The following is a 17,074-nucleotide window of genomic DNA, read 5'->3' on the forward strand; positions in this document are numbered from 1 at the left end:
TTTAACCATCTTATCACAATATCTTAGAGGACTGGCATACATGCGCATCCTCAGTGCTTCCCACAGTCATCATGTCTCATTGTCCTAGCCAAGTGCATCACCTCACATTTATCCAGATTGAATTCCATTTTCTACTGACCAGCCCATCCATATCCTCCTCATATCTTCCACGCCACCAATTTTTGTATCATCTGCAAACTCCCCGTTTCATGGCATTCATAGAATCTCTACAGTGTGGAAACAGGCCATTCGGTCCAACAAGTCTACACTGCCCCTCTGAAGACCATCCTACCCGGACACATTCCCCTATCCTTTCTCTGTAACCCTACATTCCCTATGGCCAATCCACCTCACCCGCACATCTTTGGACTATGGGAGTAAACTGGAACACCCGGCAGAAATCCATGCAAACAGTCACCAGAGGGTGGAATCAAACCTGGGTGCCTGCTGCTGTGAGGCAGCAGTGCCAGCCACTGTGCTGCCCACTTTAAATTGTGCTCCCAGGTTTCCTAATTCATTTAAAAAATAGAAACACAGCCAACAGCCTCAATGGAAAGAGAAACAGTTATTATTTCACATCTGCCAAAGTTCATCTAAACCTCCAAAAAGCATCATATCTGTTTCTCTCTCCATAGAAGCCACAGAATTTCCATTGTCCAGTCATACTGTGCCTCCAGCCTTGATGTCTGAGTCAAACTTTAAAGAATTCTGTTGTCTTTAGGAAAGAAACAAATAGTACTTGACAAAACACATTTAATGATGCATATACATGAGCAAAAAGTAAACAGCTCCAAATGGAGCCCCTGGGCTGGTTATACACCTGAGGGTGCAGGATACTGGATAGTCCCAAACCCTGGGGCCTGACAGAGTTACATACTTCACCACTCTCTCCCCTTTGCCTGCCCTCCCTGCAGAGTTGGACGTACCCCTTCCCCTGGTCTGGGCAGTGTCAATTCCACTGTCGCTAGTTGATAGTGAGGACATCACTCTGGATTTCATGACTCAGCATTGTTTGCAGGTCACTCAACTTCTTTTTGAGGCCAGATAGAGCAGACAGTACGATTGTCTCAGGATGCAGAGCTCCTGAAGATTCCACGTTGAAATAAAACCTAGTGGGAACAAGATTTGAAAACATCATTCATAGCAGACCCTCATACAGTAACCGGAAACAAAATTGCTTTAAACAAACACTCCTGGTTTAGGCCAGGGAAAGACCATCTCCAACAAATGAGAATCTAAACTTCATCCCTTGCCATTCAATGATGTTACCATCACTGAATCCCACACTATCGACGTCCTGGGGCCTACTATTGACCAGAAAATGAACAGAGCCAGGTTTATGTTTTTAACAGTGTGTAGCTGGAGGAACACAGCAGGCCAAGTAGTATCAGAGGAGCAGGAAAGCTGACGTTTCAGGGACGTCAGGTCGGGACCCTTCTTCAAAAAATGTCAGCTTTCCTGTTCCTCTGATGTTGCCTGGCCTGCTGTGTTCATCCAGTTCCACAATTTGTTATCCCTGACTCCAGCATCGGCAGTTCTTGCTACTATCTCAGGTCTATGATTTACCTTCTTCATGGGATGTGGGCATAACTGATACCTCCAACATTTTATTACCCATTGTCTTGCTTGACCATTTCAAAGGATAGTGAGGAGTCAACCACATTGCTGTGGGTCTGGAGTCATAATTAGACCAGAACAGGTAAGAACAGCAGATTTCCTTCCCTGAAGGACTTTATTGAATTGGTTTTTGAAATGATCGCTTCATGGTCACCAAAATTGACACTAGCTTTTACATTCCAGACTCCTTTGTTAAACTTTACTTGTTTACTTTAAACCTTACCAGCTAAGTGCATAAGTTATCCAGACCTTTCCGATGTACCATCATCTCTCCCATTAGTTACTCTATCTACAAGAGCGGGTCAGAGGTTAGGAATCCCATGGGAAAGAACTCACCCCCCAACTTCCCAAAGCCTGTCCGACATCTACAAACACAAGTCAGGAGTGTGATGGAATACTCCCCACTTTCCTGGATGGGCACAGATCCAACAACATTCAAGAAGTTTGACACCTTCCAAGACACAGCAGCCCACTTGATTGGCACCACATCCACAAGCATCCACTCCCTGCACTACTGAAGTTCAGTTGATGCAATATGTACAATCTATTGGATGCATTGCAGAAATTCACCAAAGATCCTAAGATAGCACCTTCAAAACCTTGGTCATTTCAATGTAGAAGGACAAAAGCAATAGATACATGGGGACAACACCAACTGCAAGCTCCTCTCCAAGCCACTCGCTAATCCTGACTCACAGTCATACAGCACAGTACACGTCGATCAGATTTCCAAATCTAAACTAGTCCCATTTGCCCACGCTTGGCCAATACCCCTCTAAACCTTGGAGATCACAGTGGGTCAGGCAGCATCTATGGAGAGAAAGCAGGCTAACGTTTCAAGTCAAGATGACTCTTTATCAGATCTAAAGTGAAGTGTGGAGGGGGCAACATTTAAACAACTGTGCGTGTGTGTGTGTGTGTGTGGTGGGGGCGGGGTGTAGGAGCGCTGGAGGAGAAAGGAATTTGGTAGTTCATATTCTGTAATCAGAATATGGGAATGGTAGAACAATGGTGCAACTAACTGCCAGACTGATTAGAACAGATAGTCCCACTGGAGTTGGGGCAAAGGGGGAACAGGGTGACAGAAAACGTCTTCTCCCAACCCAGTGAGACCCTCTGTTCTTACCAGCCCAGCAATTAGACGCATCATTGTTCTGCCATTCTCACACTCTGATCACTTAATCTGAACTATCAACATCCTTTCTCCCCCAAAACTCCAACCTCACCCCTCCCACTACTGTGTAAATGCTGACCCTTCAACACTTCACTTCAGCTCTGTTGAAGAGTCAACTAGACTTGAAACATTAGCTTGCTCTCTCTCCATGGATGCTGCCTGACTCATTGTGATCTCCAACGTTTTTGTTTTCAGTTTGCATTCCAACTTCTGCAGTCATTTGCTCCCTCTAAACTTTTTCTATTCATTTACTTATTCAAGTGTTTATTAAATGTTGTAACTGTACATGCATCTAGCACTTCCCCAGCAGTTCAATCTACCCAAGACCAACTCTCTGTGTGTAAAATTTGCCCCTCGTGCCCCTGTTAAATTTTTCCCTTCTCACCATAAAAGCATGCCCTCTAATTTTGGACTCTCCTACCATAGGGAAAAGATCTTTGCTGTTCACCTTAACAATGCCATTCATGATTTTAGAAACCTCTACACGGTAAACCTCCCACACTTCAGGGAAAAGGTTCCAGCTTGTCCAGCCTCTCCTCATAACTCAAAACCTTTACTCCTGGTAATATTCTTTTGTGCACACTTTCCAATTTAACAATATCCTTCCTATAGTAGGGCAACCAGAACTGCAAACAGTACTGCGAAGTGGCCTAACTAATATCCTGTATAACTGCAACATGACGTCCCAACATCTAAACTCATTGTCTGGGCAATGAGGGCAAGCATGCTAAATGCCTTTTTTATTACCCTGTCTATTTGTCATGCAATGTATTGTTGCTCCTTCAGTGTTACTGGGTCAAAACTCTGAAATCCCCCCCAAAGAGCATTGTGGATCAACCTACAGCATATAGACTGCAGCTCTTCAAGAAGGCAGCTCACCACCACCCTTGCCGGGGCAATTAGGGGTGAGCCAGTGATGCTGACAATCCCCCATAACAAAAAGGGAACAGTGTGTTTACCTCTCTGGTTTGCCATTTGGGTCGTAGGGGGCCTGGATCTCCTCTTCGTCAAGTTCAGAGTATTCACTTTTTGGCCTTAAAATTTAATGGATAACATCAATACTTAGAAACAAGAATAAGCCAAAGGTTATACCTGCCCTCTTCACCCAGTAATTGCCCCTGTCATCCCAGTGAGTATCCCTCACACGTCTCATCCCGGCGACTCCCCTCTCACTCAAATGACTATTGCACCACCAGGCCAAATCCCCTGCTCATTCCAGTGACACCCAGATCAATTCTCCACCACACACACTAATCACTATCCCTTCACCATCCCCCCGCCACCTGAGATTGAGAGCTCTCTCCCTCCAGCCACTCCCTGGGGACTTGCCCCCTTCTTCACAGAGCTGGACAGATCCTCACCATTCCTCAGGTTTGGGGTAGACTGTGTGCCGCAGTGCATTGTCAGGGTCGTATTCGAAGGACACTCCTGCAGTGGGATTCCACTTGGCATGTTCCTTTCCAAACCCCTTCTTGGCATAAGCACGGAGCCTCAGCTCCTGGCCTTTGCGTAGCTTCACAATTAGGATATCTGACAGAGAAGGAAACCATCATGGCAGACACACAATGAGCAATGTCTCACAGCCACTCAACTGCCCAACATCCTGTCAACACCCACTTTTGTTCACCACCATCCCCGCCTGTGATTAACAACCTCTCTCAACCTCCTCCTCCACACACTGTCCACCATCACCACCCCTATATAATCAACAGCTCTTGATCAAGAATCATTCCCTATCTCCCCAACATAATCAGCAACATCATCCAGTCTCCAAGATCCCACAGTCACTCCTGTGCTAGTCTCACTTCCAAACAGCCCTGACTTTACAACGTTCTGAACTCCCAATGCGCTTTGGTTCTTCCCTCTGCTCCCCCATCCTCTACTTCCTGCTCAGTGCACACTTCGCCCACTGGTCATACAGCACAGAAACAGACCCCTCGGTCCAATCAGTCCATGCTGAACATAATCCCAAACTAAACTAGTCCTATATGCCTGCTCCTGACCCATATCCCTCCGAACCTTTCCTATTCATATACTTACCCAAATGTCTTTTAAGCACTGTAATTGTTCCCACATCCACGACTTCCTCACGAAGTTCATTCCACACGCCAACCACCCTCAATGTAAGACGTTTATCCCTCTCCCCTCACCATAAAAATGTCCCCTAGTCCTGAAATCTTAGGGAAAAGACAATTACTATTAATTATCTAGAGATCTAGGCCTGAAACATCAGCTTTTGTGCTCCTAAGATGCTGCTTGGCCTGCTGTGTTCATCCAGTTCAACACTTTGTTATCTACAATTAATTATCTATGCCCCTTATTATTCTATAAACTCCTAAAAGGTCACCTCTCAACCTCCAATGCGCCAGTGGAAGAACTCCCTGCCTATCCAGCCTTTCTTCATAACTCAACCCTTCCATATCTAACAACATCCTGGGAAATCTCTTCTGAACCCTCATGCTCTCCAATAACGAACAACTGCTGAAACATTGTTAGCTTAACACCAGAGCCATCATGGCGTCAGCCCTTTATAAATCACAGCCAGCAAGACTTGGGACATCTCTGGGCCTCATCCTCCGAGAAAGGTGTGAAGATCTTGAACGGCTACAGGGTAGATGTACCGGATGTCAGACATCAGACATATGAAGATTTTGGAAACTTTAGGAATGCTGTTATTGGTACGATGAAGAGTCACCTGATGGTACAGATCCGAATACTGCTGGAAAGTTACACATTACTGAATCTCTTCATCTTGAAGGACACACTCAGGATTGTTTGGCAAGTGTTGGCCACGAACAACAGTGTACCTGGATTTTAGCACTAGTGTGATGCCAGGTACCCTGTACAGCTCTGATTGGCTGACAGAATCAAACAGGATGTTCCTTCATTTGTTTGTAAGAAACAGAGTACTGGCCATGTTCATGTAGACCACACTTGGAAAAACTCAAACCACTGTCGTCAGATGTGACCTCACAATCAAGGAGGCCTTGCTGAACACCCGAGTGCACTACCAGCTCCACTTACATCGAGCTTGTGACGTGACTTATTTCTGCTCACTAGAAGTGATATACATTCACTGATAGGGATGTGTTCTCTGCAAACAAAGGGATCTGTTTGAGGCTAGCACCTTTTTTGAATTATCCTGACTTTGGAAACCTATATTTCCCCATTACTTTTGCCATGTTGACACCTCAATCACTGTTGAGTTGCTGACCAATCAGCAGCCTTAACCCTGACGAATAATAGCTGTTGGAAACTAGGCATTCTTACATTTTCCCTGACATTAACTGTACAGGGCTGGCAATGTCTTTTGGAGTAAGAAACTGAGTTAATCTTTCAAATCCAATGCGACTGCTTCAGAACAGGATTGGTGGCTCAGTGGTTAGCACTACAGCCTCACAGCACCAGGGACCCAGGTTTGATTCCAGCCTCGGGTGACTGTCTGTGTGGAGTTTGCACATTCTGCTCATGTCTGCGTGGGTTTCCTCCGGGTGCTCCGGTTTCCTCCCACAGCCCAAAAATGTGCAGGCAAGGTGGATCGGCCATGCTAAACTGCCCATAGTATTCAGGGGTGTGTGGGTTATAGGGGGATGGGTCTGGGTGGGATATATCAAGGGGCAGTGTGGACTTATTGGGCCAAAGGGCCTGTTTCCACATTGTAGGGAAACTAATCTAATTATGTTAACTCAGCACTCAGGATTTGAAATGTTTGATTTAGAAGGACGAAGGAAGCTGACCCATAAATTATTTTAAAAGGGACTCGGACAAGTATTCAGAGAGGAGAAACTGGCAGGGTCCCAGACGAAACCCCGGCACTGTACACGACTGCTCTTCCAAAAGAGCCAGCCCAGGCTCAATGGGCCCCACAGCCTCCTCCTGTGAATTAAGCCTGACATCGAATTTCAAACGTCGAGCGAAGGTCGGTTGGGATCATATCAGTCACACACTGCCCCCAGGCAGCCCACAATGTCACACAGCAAAGTGTTCCCCTCACCATCCTGTTCCACGTAGTCATTTGGATCATTGTCTCTGCTCCGAGATGTGACCTATCGGAATAAAATAAAAAGGACTGAGTTAGTGATGAGAGATAATGGGAACTGCAGATGCTGGAGAATACGGGATAACCAAGTGTGGAGCTGGATGAACACAGCAGGCCAAGCAGCATCTTGGGAGCACAAAAGCTGACGTGTCGGGCCTAGATCCTTCCATCAGAAAAGGACTGAGTTAGTGATGAGACTAATGCCTCTAATCTGGAAGGGGGGGGTAAAGAGGGGCTGATTATGCGGTGCCTTGACAAAGACAGCTCCCATTGCAAGTTTGTAACAGTGCAAGACCCATTGATAGGCCTAGCTCAATCATCTCCACCCCTGGAAAACACTGTCACATGCTTCTAGTCCCATTAGAATATGGTGCATATAGCCTGAGGCCCAGGGCAGGTCCCACTCAACCTTCACTGAATGAATCCACCTCCTTCCCAGTAGTTGCTAACCAAGCTGGGTGATGTATTTTGGCAGAGAGCTCACACTGGCTGCAAGGAAATGCAAAACTCCACCTGCTACTCTCAGCCTACAGCAATATTGTGTCACCTTGGAATTACTCTTTCCGTGATGGGTTCTTGCTGATAACTGCTGGAAAGAGGTGAGCAGCTCAATACATAGCACTCACAGGGATAACACGGGAATTATTGGAGAGGAGATCCCGTGAGGTGACATGTCGAGTTTGATCTTCATTACACTTGACATCCAGTGTCAGTTCCACCGAGCATTCCGGGCAGAACTCGTCACACGTACAGTCCTGGAAAAGACAGCAGCATTCAGCCGGATCAGCACTAAACACATGGAGCTAAACAGCACAGAACTGTACACACAAACAATATCGGAGCATGTGTACATGGTAACAGGCTGCCTCACTGACAAAAAAACACACGTGCACATACACGGTTACAGACTGCCTCACTGTCACAAACTTTGACACAGTGACAGACCAACAAGCGCGCCACACACACATAGCAACAAACTGCTTTACTCTTTCTGTCTCTCACACAAACACGCATGCACGCAGGGTTACAGACTGCTTCACTGACACAAACCCAGTGACTGACGGCCTCACTGTTTCACAGACACCGACACGGCGACAGACAGCCTTAGTGTCGTGAACACACACATGGTGACAGATTGCCTCACTGTTGCAAACGCATATCCGGTGACAGATTGCCTCACTGACACAAACATATACACAGTGAAAGGCTGCCTGACTGACACAAACTCAATCAGGGTGTCAAAGGTATCCATAGATACGGGAGGAATAAACGGATGACTAAGGTCGGAATAGGGCCAGTCAAAGACAGAAGTAGGAAGTTGTGTGTGGACCCTGTGCAGATCAGAGTGGTGCTAAACGAATATTTCTCATCTGTTTTCACTCAGGAAAAGGAGACTATTGTGGAGGAGAAGACTGAGACACGGGCTATTAGAATTGAAAGGATTGAGGTTAGTAAGGAGGAGGTGTTATCAATTCTAGAAGGTGTGAAGGTAGATAAATCCCCCAGACGGATGGGACTTTTTCCGAGGATTCTCTGGGGAGCGAGGGAGGAGATGGCGGAGCTTTTGGCTTTGATCTTTGAATCGCCATTGTCTACAGGTTTGGTACCAGAGGACTGGAGGATTGCAAATGTTGTGTCCTTGTTCAAGGGCAGGAGAGATGACCCAGGTAATTATAGACCTGTGAGCCTTACGTATGTTGTAGGAAAAGTTTTGGAAAGGATTATAAGAGATAGGATTTATAATCATCTAGCAAGCAACAATTTGATTGGAGATAGTCAACATGGATTCGTCAAAGGCAGGTCGTGTCTCACAAACCTCAATGTGGCCAAGAATGTGGATGAGAGTAGGGCAGTTGACGTAGTGCACATGGACTTCAGTAAAGCCTTTGATAACATTCCACATGGTAGGCTAATGGAGAAAATGTGGAGGCATGGGACTGAGGGAGATTTAGCAGTTTGGATTAGAAACTGGCTTTCTGTAAGAAGGCAATGAGTGGTGGTTGATGGAAAATATTCAGCCTGGAGTCAGGTCACTAGTGATGTGCCTCAAGGATGTTTTGGGACCACTGCTGTTTGTCATTTTTATAAATGACTTGGACGCAGGCATAGGTGGATGGGTTAGTAAGTTTGCAGATGACACTGAAGTCGGTGGAGTGGTGGACAGTGTGGAACAATGTTGCAGGTTGCAGGGAGACTTGGATAAACTGCAGAATTGGGCTGAAAGGTGGCAAATGGAGTTCAATGTGGATAAATGTGAGGTGATTCACTTTGGGAGGAATAATAGGAAGGCAGAATACTGGGTCAATGGAAAGATTCTTGGTTGTGTGGATATGCAGAGGGATCTTCGTGTCCATGTACATAAATCCTTGAAAATTGCCACCCAGGTTGATAATGCTGTTAAGAAGGCTTACGGTGTGTTAGGTTTCACTGGTAGAAGGATTGAGTTTCGGAGCCGTGATGTCATGCTGCAACTGTACAAAACGCTAGTGTGGCCTTACTTGGAATATTGCGTACACTTCTGGTCGCCCCGTTACAGGAAGGATGTGGAAGCATTGGAAAAGGCGCAGAGGAGATTTACCAGGATGTTGCCTGGTCTGGAGCGAAGGTCTTATGAGGAAAGGCTGAGGACTTGGGTCTGTTCTCATTGGAGAGAAGAAGGCGAAGACAGGATTTAATAGAGACATAGAAGATGATCAGAGGATTAGATAGAGTGGTTATGAGACTCTTTTTCCTAGGATGATGGCATTGGCTTGTACGAGGGGGCATAGCTGCAAGTTGAAGGGTGATAGATTTAAGACAGATGTCAGAGGCAAGTTCTTTACTCAGAAACTTGTAAGAGCATAGAATGCCCTGCCTGCCACGTCCCACCTCCGCATCGCCACTCTGTTTGCACACCGCTCCTCCCCACCACCACCCTGTACACACGCCCCACCTCCCCACCGCCACCCTGTACACACGCCCCACCTCCCCACCGCCACCCTGTACACACGCCCCACCTCCCTACCGCCACCCTGTATGCACGCCCCAACTCTGCACCGCCACCCTGCACACGCCCCACCTCCGCACCACCACCCTGCATACACGTACGACCTCCGCCCTGCATCCTGCACACACGTGTGACCTCCGCCCTGCCATCCTGTACACACGCCCCACCTCCGCATCGTCACCATGTTCGCACGCTCCACCTCCGCACCGCCACCCTGTACACACGCCCCAACTCCCCACCGCCACCCTGCACACACGCCCCACCTCTGCACCGCCACCCTGCACACACGCCCCACCTCCGCACCGCCACCCTGCATACACGTACGACCTCCGCCCTGCCATCCTGCACACACATGCGACCTCCGCCCTGCCATCCTGTACACACGCCCCACCTCCGCATCGTCACCCTGTTCGCACGCTCCACCTCCGCACCGCCACCATGTACACACGCCCCACCTCCTCACCGCCACCCTGTACACATGCCCCACCTCCGCTTCGCCACCCTGTACACACGCCCCACCTCCACTTCGCCGCCCTGTACACATGCCCCACCTCTGCACTGCCACCCTGTACACACACCCCAACTCGGCACTGCCACCCCGTATCGACCTACCCTCGAATACTGCATCTTATCTACAATGTCATCACTCGTTAAGGGAATTAATCCTAAAAGGGAAGAAAAATGCCATTAGATGAAACTGACTCAGTAACTATTGTCAAAATGATGCAAGGCTGCCAACAAAGCAGATGCAAGGCGACATTGAGGCTCTGAGTAGAACAAGTCCTGTACATTTAGCAAGGCCAATGGAATGCTGTCCTACATATCCAGAAGACTAGTACACAAGCAATGGTTTAGCGGCACAAAACTCTGTTTAGGCTACACCTGATCTGAACTGCACAGATTCACCATAATGTGGAATGTATGCTTGGTTCACTGGAATCTCAATGGGCCCATAAAGGCATGAAAGAAGATGCACAGAGGCATGGATCCCATTAGGGATGCCAGGTCTGCAAAGCATTGTGGGGATGGCGTTGGAAACTGCTGACAGGGGCCAAATGATGAATAGCAAGAATGGCCTATAAAGCACAGATTGTTGGGCAGAGAAGGGGAGAAGGCCATCTGCAAAGGAAAGAGAACAATTTTAAACTTTTCAAGGTAGAAATACTGGGAACCAGGAGATCCCAAAAGTTACTGAAGTCATAAATTCCCTGCAAATGAATATGGTGCCCTTTGTTAAGATTATAGAAGCTCAAAAGTTATTATATGGGCAAAGGGATAGCAGATGGTATTGTAATGAACACTGCTAATTTTTTAAATGTTGAACAGCTTTATTTCATAAAGATTTGCATTGATGCGTTACCAAATTTCAGAGTATCTTACCCAATATGAATTTCTTGAGTTGTTGAAGGCAAACATACAACCATTTAACTGTGACCTCACCAGTTTGGGTGATGGCTTTTAGTGAGCAGAAATGTGTGTCAGTTACTTCTAAAAGATTTTTGTTGCTAATTCACGGCTGTTTTTCTGGTGCCAATTTAACTACCATGGCACCCAGAAAATTAAAGTTTTCCTTGTGTGCTGTGCCTTTAAGTTAAAGAAAGGATTAATAATTACTGATTGTCAACGAATTCTAATTCTGCTTCAGCTTCCATATGATCCAAATTCCACATGTCAACATAAATACAGAAGATATAGATAAGGTAGGTGTATTTTCCCAAAGGTAAAGGATTTCAAGACTAGCAGGCACATTTTTAAGGTGAGAGTAGTAAGATTTTAAAAAGACATTAGGGGCAACATTTTTACACAGAGAGTGGTTCTTGTGTGGAATGAACTTCCAGAGAAAGTGGTGGAGGCAGGTACAGTTACATTGATTAAAATACATTTGGGTAAATACATGAATAAGAAATGTCTGTATGGATATGGACCAGTGCAGGCAGATGGGGCTAGTTTATTTTGAGATTATGGTCAGCATGGACTGGTTGGACCAAAAGATCTATTTTTGTGCTATCTGACTCTATATTACCTAATAAAGAAACTTGGGAGTATGAAAATGTCGTCCCCTGAAAATCAAATAGCAGCCTTTCAGAAAATGTCAGCATTTTTGTGCATATCTCTTGATACTTTATTTGTCCCATTACCATTTTCTTTGGTCCTGCACCAGCAACATTTGACAAAATTTTATCTATCCTGCCCTCCACTCTTTTGTTCTTTCTCAATGCCCATCAACTCTCATTAGCATCAAATCCTTTACTTTTCAAACTTTCTCAAGTCATCGACCTGTAACATTACCCGGCAGTCCCTCTCTTCCCAACAACCCAGTGTCTGATTTTCTAGGTTTTGCTTACAACACAGCTGACCTAGATTCTGTGCTTGTATTCTATACAAGCAAAGCAGCCTGCTTGGTTGCCTTCAATGTTCACCGCTATCACCACAGTAGCAACATTACAATTGTAGATGCACTACAGTAACTCACGAAGGCTCCTTCAACATCTTCCAAACCCATGACCATTTCTATCTATGGGAACATTGTACCAAATAACAACTTTGAAATATATGTCATATCTCTTCAGTGTCAATGGATCAAATTCCTGGAATTACCTCCTTAAGGACATTGTGGGTTAACAAGTGAACTGCAGTGGATCAAAAGGCAGCCCATTACCACCTTCTCAGGACAACTAGGGACGGCCAATAAATGCTGGCAAGTCAGTGATGTCCCACAAAAGTTACGTTCCCGTATTTCCCTTACTTTCAGCTAGAGATGGAATAGTTTGGGCTCTGCTTACCAATTCTGTGTGCAATGAATTCATCATGGAGTACAGAGGAATTTGCATCTATCTGAACCCAGTCAATTGCTGCAACACAAAAAAAAATCAGAAAACAGCTTGGACATTGTTAGTAATAAATGAGACAATACACAGAAAGAAAGAGACAGACAGACATTCAAACAGGGGTGAGAGACAGACACAGAGGGAGAGAAACAAAGAGAAGAGAGAGGGATAGAAAGAAAGGCAGACGAAAAAGGAGCAGCGGACTGAGAGAAAAAGAGGGACGAGGCAGTGAGGCTTGGGTGGGGGAAAGAAACACACAGATACAATGTCATTGATATAGCTATATATACTCTGTAAACAGTGAGAGAGAAAGTGGCACTGCGGGATGGTGAGGGACAGGTGGGAGTGAGGGAGAAGGCAGGTAGGTGGAAATATAGAGATAATTAGGTTGGGCCAGTAAGGGAGGAGAGGCATGAGAGAAGGCGGGGGGAGTGTGGGAGCAGAGTGGAGTGAGCAGGAGTATGATGCAGACAGCTAGTAGATATGCTTGTGTGGATATGTAATCACCCAATGTTGCCACTTCTGCCATTAGAACTCTCCGCAATGCATTTGCCACTCTGAAATGAAGCAGAAAGATCAATGATCGAGTTCCTTTGACGGAGGACAGATTGTCATTCACGCTCAGAGTTAAAACGTCACCCCGCGCCTCATTATCGCGACTGTGTCATGACTGCCACAGCACTCATTAAAAAAAAATGGATGAACTGTATACACAAATAAAAATAAACCTGTTAGCTTTTACAGAAGCATGGGTGCAGGGAAGTATATTTTACACTTTCAAAAGGTAGGAAGAGGTGGTGGGATAGCTGGGTGAATTAAGAATGTCATTCATGCAGTCAATCAGAAGACCTTACCGCAATTTACATATAGGAAAGATAAGTCAGTTGTGGGATTACTATATAGGATTCCAAACAGTAATTACATCGCAGGACAATCTACATGACGATTCAGAGGAGATAATCAAAGCCTGAAATCAGTAATTACATTACAGTAAGAAATAAATGTGACATATGCAAGAAAGACACTATAAAAATCATAAGTAACCTGTATGTAGTTTGAGAGAACAGATGAACAAAGCCTGGAAAATTAGTTCATAGATTGCAGTCAGGACACCCTCTCAGAGCAGAAGGTTCAAGAGCTGAGCAGGAAGCAGACTATTTTAGACCTGCTAACAACGAGGGAGACAGGATACATTGGCGAGAAATCAGAGTTAACATTTCAGGTCTGTTCCTCAGGACACTCGATTCAAAACGTTAACTCTGATTTCTCTCTAAAGATGTTGCTACACCTACTGAGCTTCTCCAACAATTTTTGTTTTTGTTTCTGATTTACAGCATCCACAGTTCTTTCGGTTTTTACTTGACAGGATTCATTACTGCCTGCCAGGGTAGTAGAGGCAGAAACCATAATAACATTTCAGAAGTTTTTAGTTGTGCGCTTGTAATGCTGAGGCATGCAAGGTTATGGGCAAAATGCTGGAAAATGGGAATAGAATAGTTAGGTTACAAGGTGTAGAGCTGGATGAACAAAGCAGGCCAAGCAGCATCAGAGGAGCAGGAAAGTTGATGTTTCAGGTCGAGACCCTTCTAGGTAGATCCAGCTCTATACCTTGTTATCTCAGATTCTCCAGCACAGACAGTTCCTACTACCTCTGTAAGAATAGTTGGGTATTTGTGTTTGACCAGCGCAGACTCAATGGGCCAATGGGTATTTTTCTTTGATGTAGACCTCTATGACTACATAATCTTATGAGAAAGAAGACTGTAGGTAATAAGCAGTCATAGAATTACATATTCAATGTGAAGCTATCAGGGCTCGGGTGTCTCAAACTAGGATTTTAAAGTAAATAAAGGGATTCATTTGACTGAGAAAGCAGAGCTGGCTAAACTGAGACTAGTTTATGAGGTAGGACAATAGAAACTCAGTGGCAGACTGTTAAAGGCACATTTAATGACTCTCAGCAAAAATTTATTCCGGTGAGATCCAAAGACTCCTCGAGAAGGATGAATCAACTGATGGTGAATAGGTAAACTAAGGTCAGTGTTCGACTGAAAGAAGCACTGTATAATTTTCTCAGAGATAGATAGAACTTCAGTTGCTGGAGTTAGAGATGACGCAGTGTGGAACTGGAGGAACATAGCAGGTCAGGCAGCATCAGAGGAGCAGGAAAGTCGACATTTTGGATTGGAACCCGAAACGTTAACTTTCCTGCTTCTCTGATGCTGCCTGACCTGTTGTGTTCCTCCAGCTCCGCACTGTGCTGTCACTGTACAATTCTCTAATGAGTAGTGATAAGTCAGAGGTGTCGACAGATATTTAAGAGCCAGCAGTGAATTTAAAAAATTACATAAATATTAAGTGGAGTGGCAGAAAGCAGACTATGAGTGATATCTAGCTAGATGGGAACAAAAACAGAGAATAAAAGTTATAGTATTAGTCCTCTTGTGACAGTGAATCTGGAGGATTGAAAATGGAAATTAAAGAAATCACTGAGATTTTTACCAACTATTTTATGTTGGGTTCCGTGTAGATACTGAAAATCAAGAGGTGATACAGAGAGACGAATTTCAAGTAATCACCATCACCAGGGAAAAGCTGCTGGGAAAACTATTTGACCTAAAGTTTGAAGGTCCCCAGGATCTAACATAGAACAATACTGCGTAGAACAGGCCCTTCGGCCCTCGATGTTGCGCTGTCTTAAAAGAAATTACAAAGATAGTGGGGGATTCATTATAATTTTAGAAAATTCCCTGGATTTTGGAAAAGATCACAGCAGTTTTGAAAATAGCAAATCTTTATTCAATTAAAGTCACCATCGTCTTACTCGACGATAGGACTACTGTTTCATTAGAGAGAGACAACTGCTGGTGGTTTAAACTGAGGGTCACCATAGCTCAGGCAAGAAGACAGGATGAGAAGGGGAGTCCTTCATGGCAACCTCAGCTGGTGCAGGAATTGAACCCATGCTGTTGGCCACACTCTGCAATTCAATCCAACCATCCAGCCAAATGAACTAACCGACCCCTCTACCTTTAAGAACACAGGGGAACAGAAAGCAGGAAACTACAAGCTGCTCAGTGTCACATCCGCCACAGGGAAGATGCTTCAATCAACTCGTAAGGAGGCTATAGCAAAATACTTCAAAAAACGAGTGATCAGAGTCAAAGATAACAAAGCGTGGAGCTGGATTAACACAGCCGGCCAAGCAGCATCTTAGGAGCACAAAAGCTGACATTTTTGGCCTAGACCCTTCATCAGAAAAGGGGGATGGGGAGAGAATTCTGAAATAAATAGGGAGAGAGGAGGAGGCAGACATAAGATGGATAGAGGAGAAGATAGATGGAGAGGGCAGTATAGGTGGGGAGGTAGCAAAAGATCGGAGTCAACATTGTTTTGTAAAAAAGAAATTGTATTTAACTGGTCTTTTAGAGCTATTTGATGAAATAACATCCTAATGAATAGAGAACAACTAATAATATAATAAATTTGTATTTCCAAAAGGTACCAGCTTAGTAGACAGGGAGACATTCTATCAGCATTGATACAATTGGTTAAATAATAGACAGCAGAGATAAATGGTGCATTTTCAGCTTAGCAAGCTGAACAACTGGAGTGCCACAGGGATCAGTTCTGGGCACTGAACTACTCACAACTTAAATCAAGAGGTTGGATGAGATAGTCAAATATACAGCTGCTAAATTTGTCAATGACGGCCCGGAAAATAAAGTGTCAAGAAGTGGAGAGTTTACAATGGGATGCAGATATGTTAAGTGAATGGGCAGATTTAGGAGTCAAGTGCATGAAAAGTGTAACTTTCTCCCCTTTGACGGGAAGAATAGAAAAGCAGCATTTTACTTTTAAAGGTCGAGGGAGAGATCGGAGAACTGAGGTACATAGCGCCATCTAGTTTCCAGGTTGTGAATCCCACAATGGGTTAGCACGCACAAATACAGCAAGTACGAGGAAACTCGATTGAATGGTGGCATTTGTTACAAGGGGTTTGAATATAAAAGTGGGAATGTGCTGTGGGGCCTCGGTGAGAGCACAGCTGGAGGGAGTGGTTTCGTTTTTAAAAGAAATGATGACCCCCAGAAAGTAGTGCAGATCCGAGTTAGCCAGATCCTTCACTGCTCGTACGGTGGGGTTGGGCCATCAGCACCCGGCCCCCAGCACGGGATAGAAGGGCTGAAGGGTCACCTTCCGCACCACCTCAAAGCCCCTTCTCTCTTCCCCCGCCCCCCACCCACCCACCCCAAAAAGCACTGACGAGAGCTCGGTGTTCTCCACGACGAATTTCACATTTTCGTCAGACAGCTCCGTGATCCGCACCGTCGGCTGGTTCGCATACGGCATTGCGCTGCTAACGGCACTCCCCCGGAGGATTACTCCACTTTCCCGACAAGCTCCCTGGCTACCACTCCTCCACTATC

At 45.3% G+C, this 17,074-nt stretch overlaps 1 protein-coding gene across 2 annotated transcripts; it reads right to left on the bottom strand.

The window, feature by feature from the left end:
• Positions 1-736: 736 nt before the first annotated feature.
• polr2c (RNA polymerase II subunit C) lies at positions 737-17,070 on the bottom strand. 2 transcript variants are annotated; one of them, XM_048546776.2, is made up of 9 exons: positions 16,912-17,070; positions 13,152-13,201; positions 12,600-12,668; positions 10,429-10,481; positions 7,457-7,585; positions 6,786-6,837; positions 4,153-4,321; positions 3,751-3,825; positions 737-1,109 (listed from the first exon to the last, which is right to left on the bottom strand). In XM_048546776.2, exons 1-9 carry the CDS (start codon positions 16,995-16,997, stop codon positions 965-967), a joined length of 828 nt encoding a protein of 275 aa, XP_048402733.1. In that variant the 5' UTR covers positions 16,998-17,070; the 3' UTR covers positions 737-964. The 2 variants fall into 2 exon arrangements, with proteins under 2 accessions (XP_048402733.1, XP_048402734.1); XM_048546777.2 differs by having other exon boundaries at positions 16,896-17,011.
• Between the last annotated feature and the right edge of the window lie 4 nt (positions 17,071-17,074).

The sequence above is a fragment of the Stegostoma tigrinum genome, unplaced genomic scaffold (assembly GCF_030684315.1).
Source record: "Stegostoma tigrinum isolate sSteTig4 unplaced genomic scaffold, sSteTig4.hap1 scaffold_438, whole genome shotgun sequence".
Lineage (NCBI taxonomy): Eukaryota > Metazoa > Chordata > Chondrichthyes > Orectolobiformes > Stegostomatidae > Stegostoma > Stegostoma tigrinum.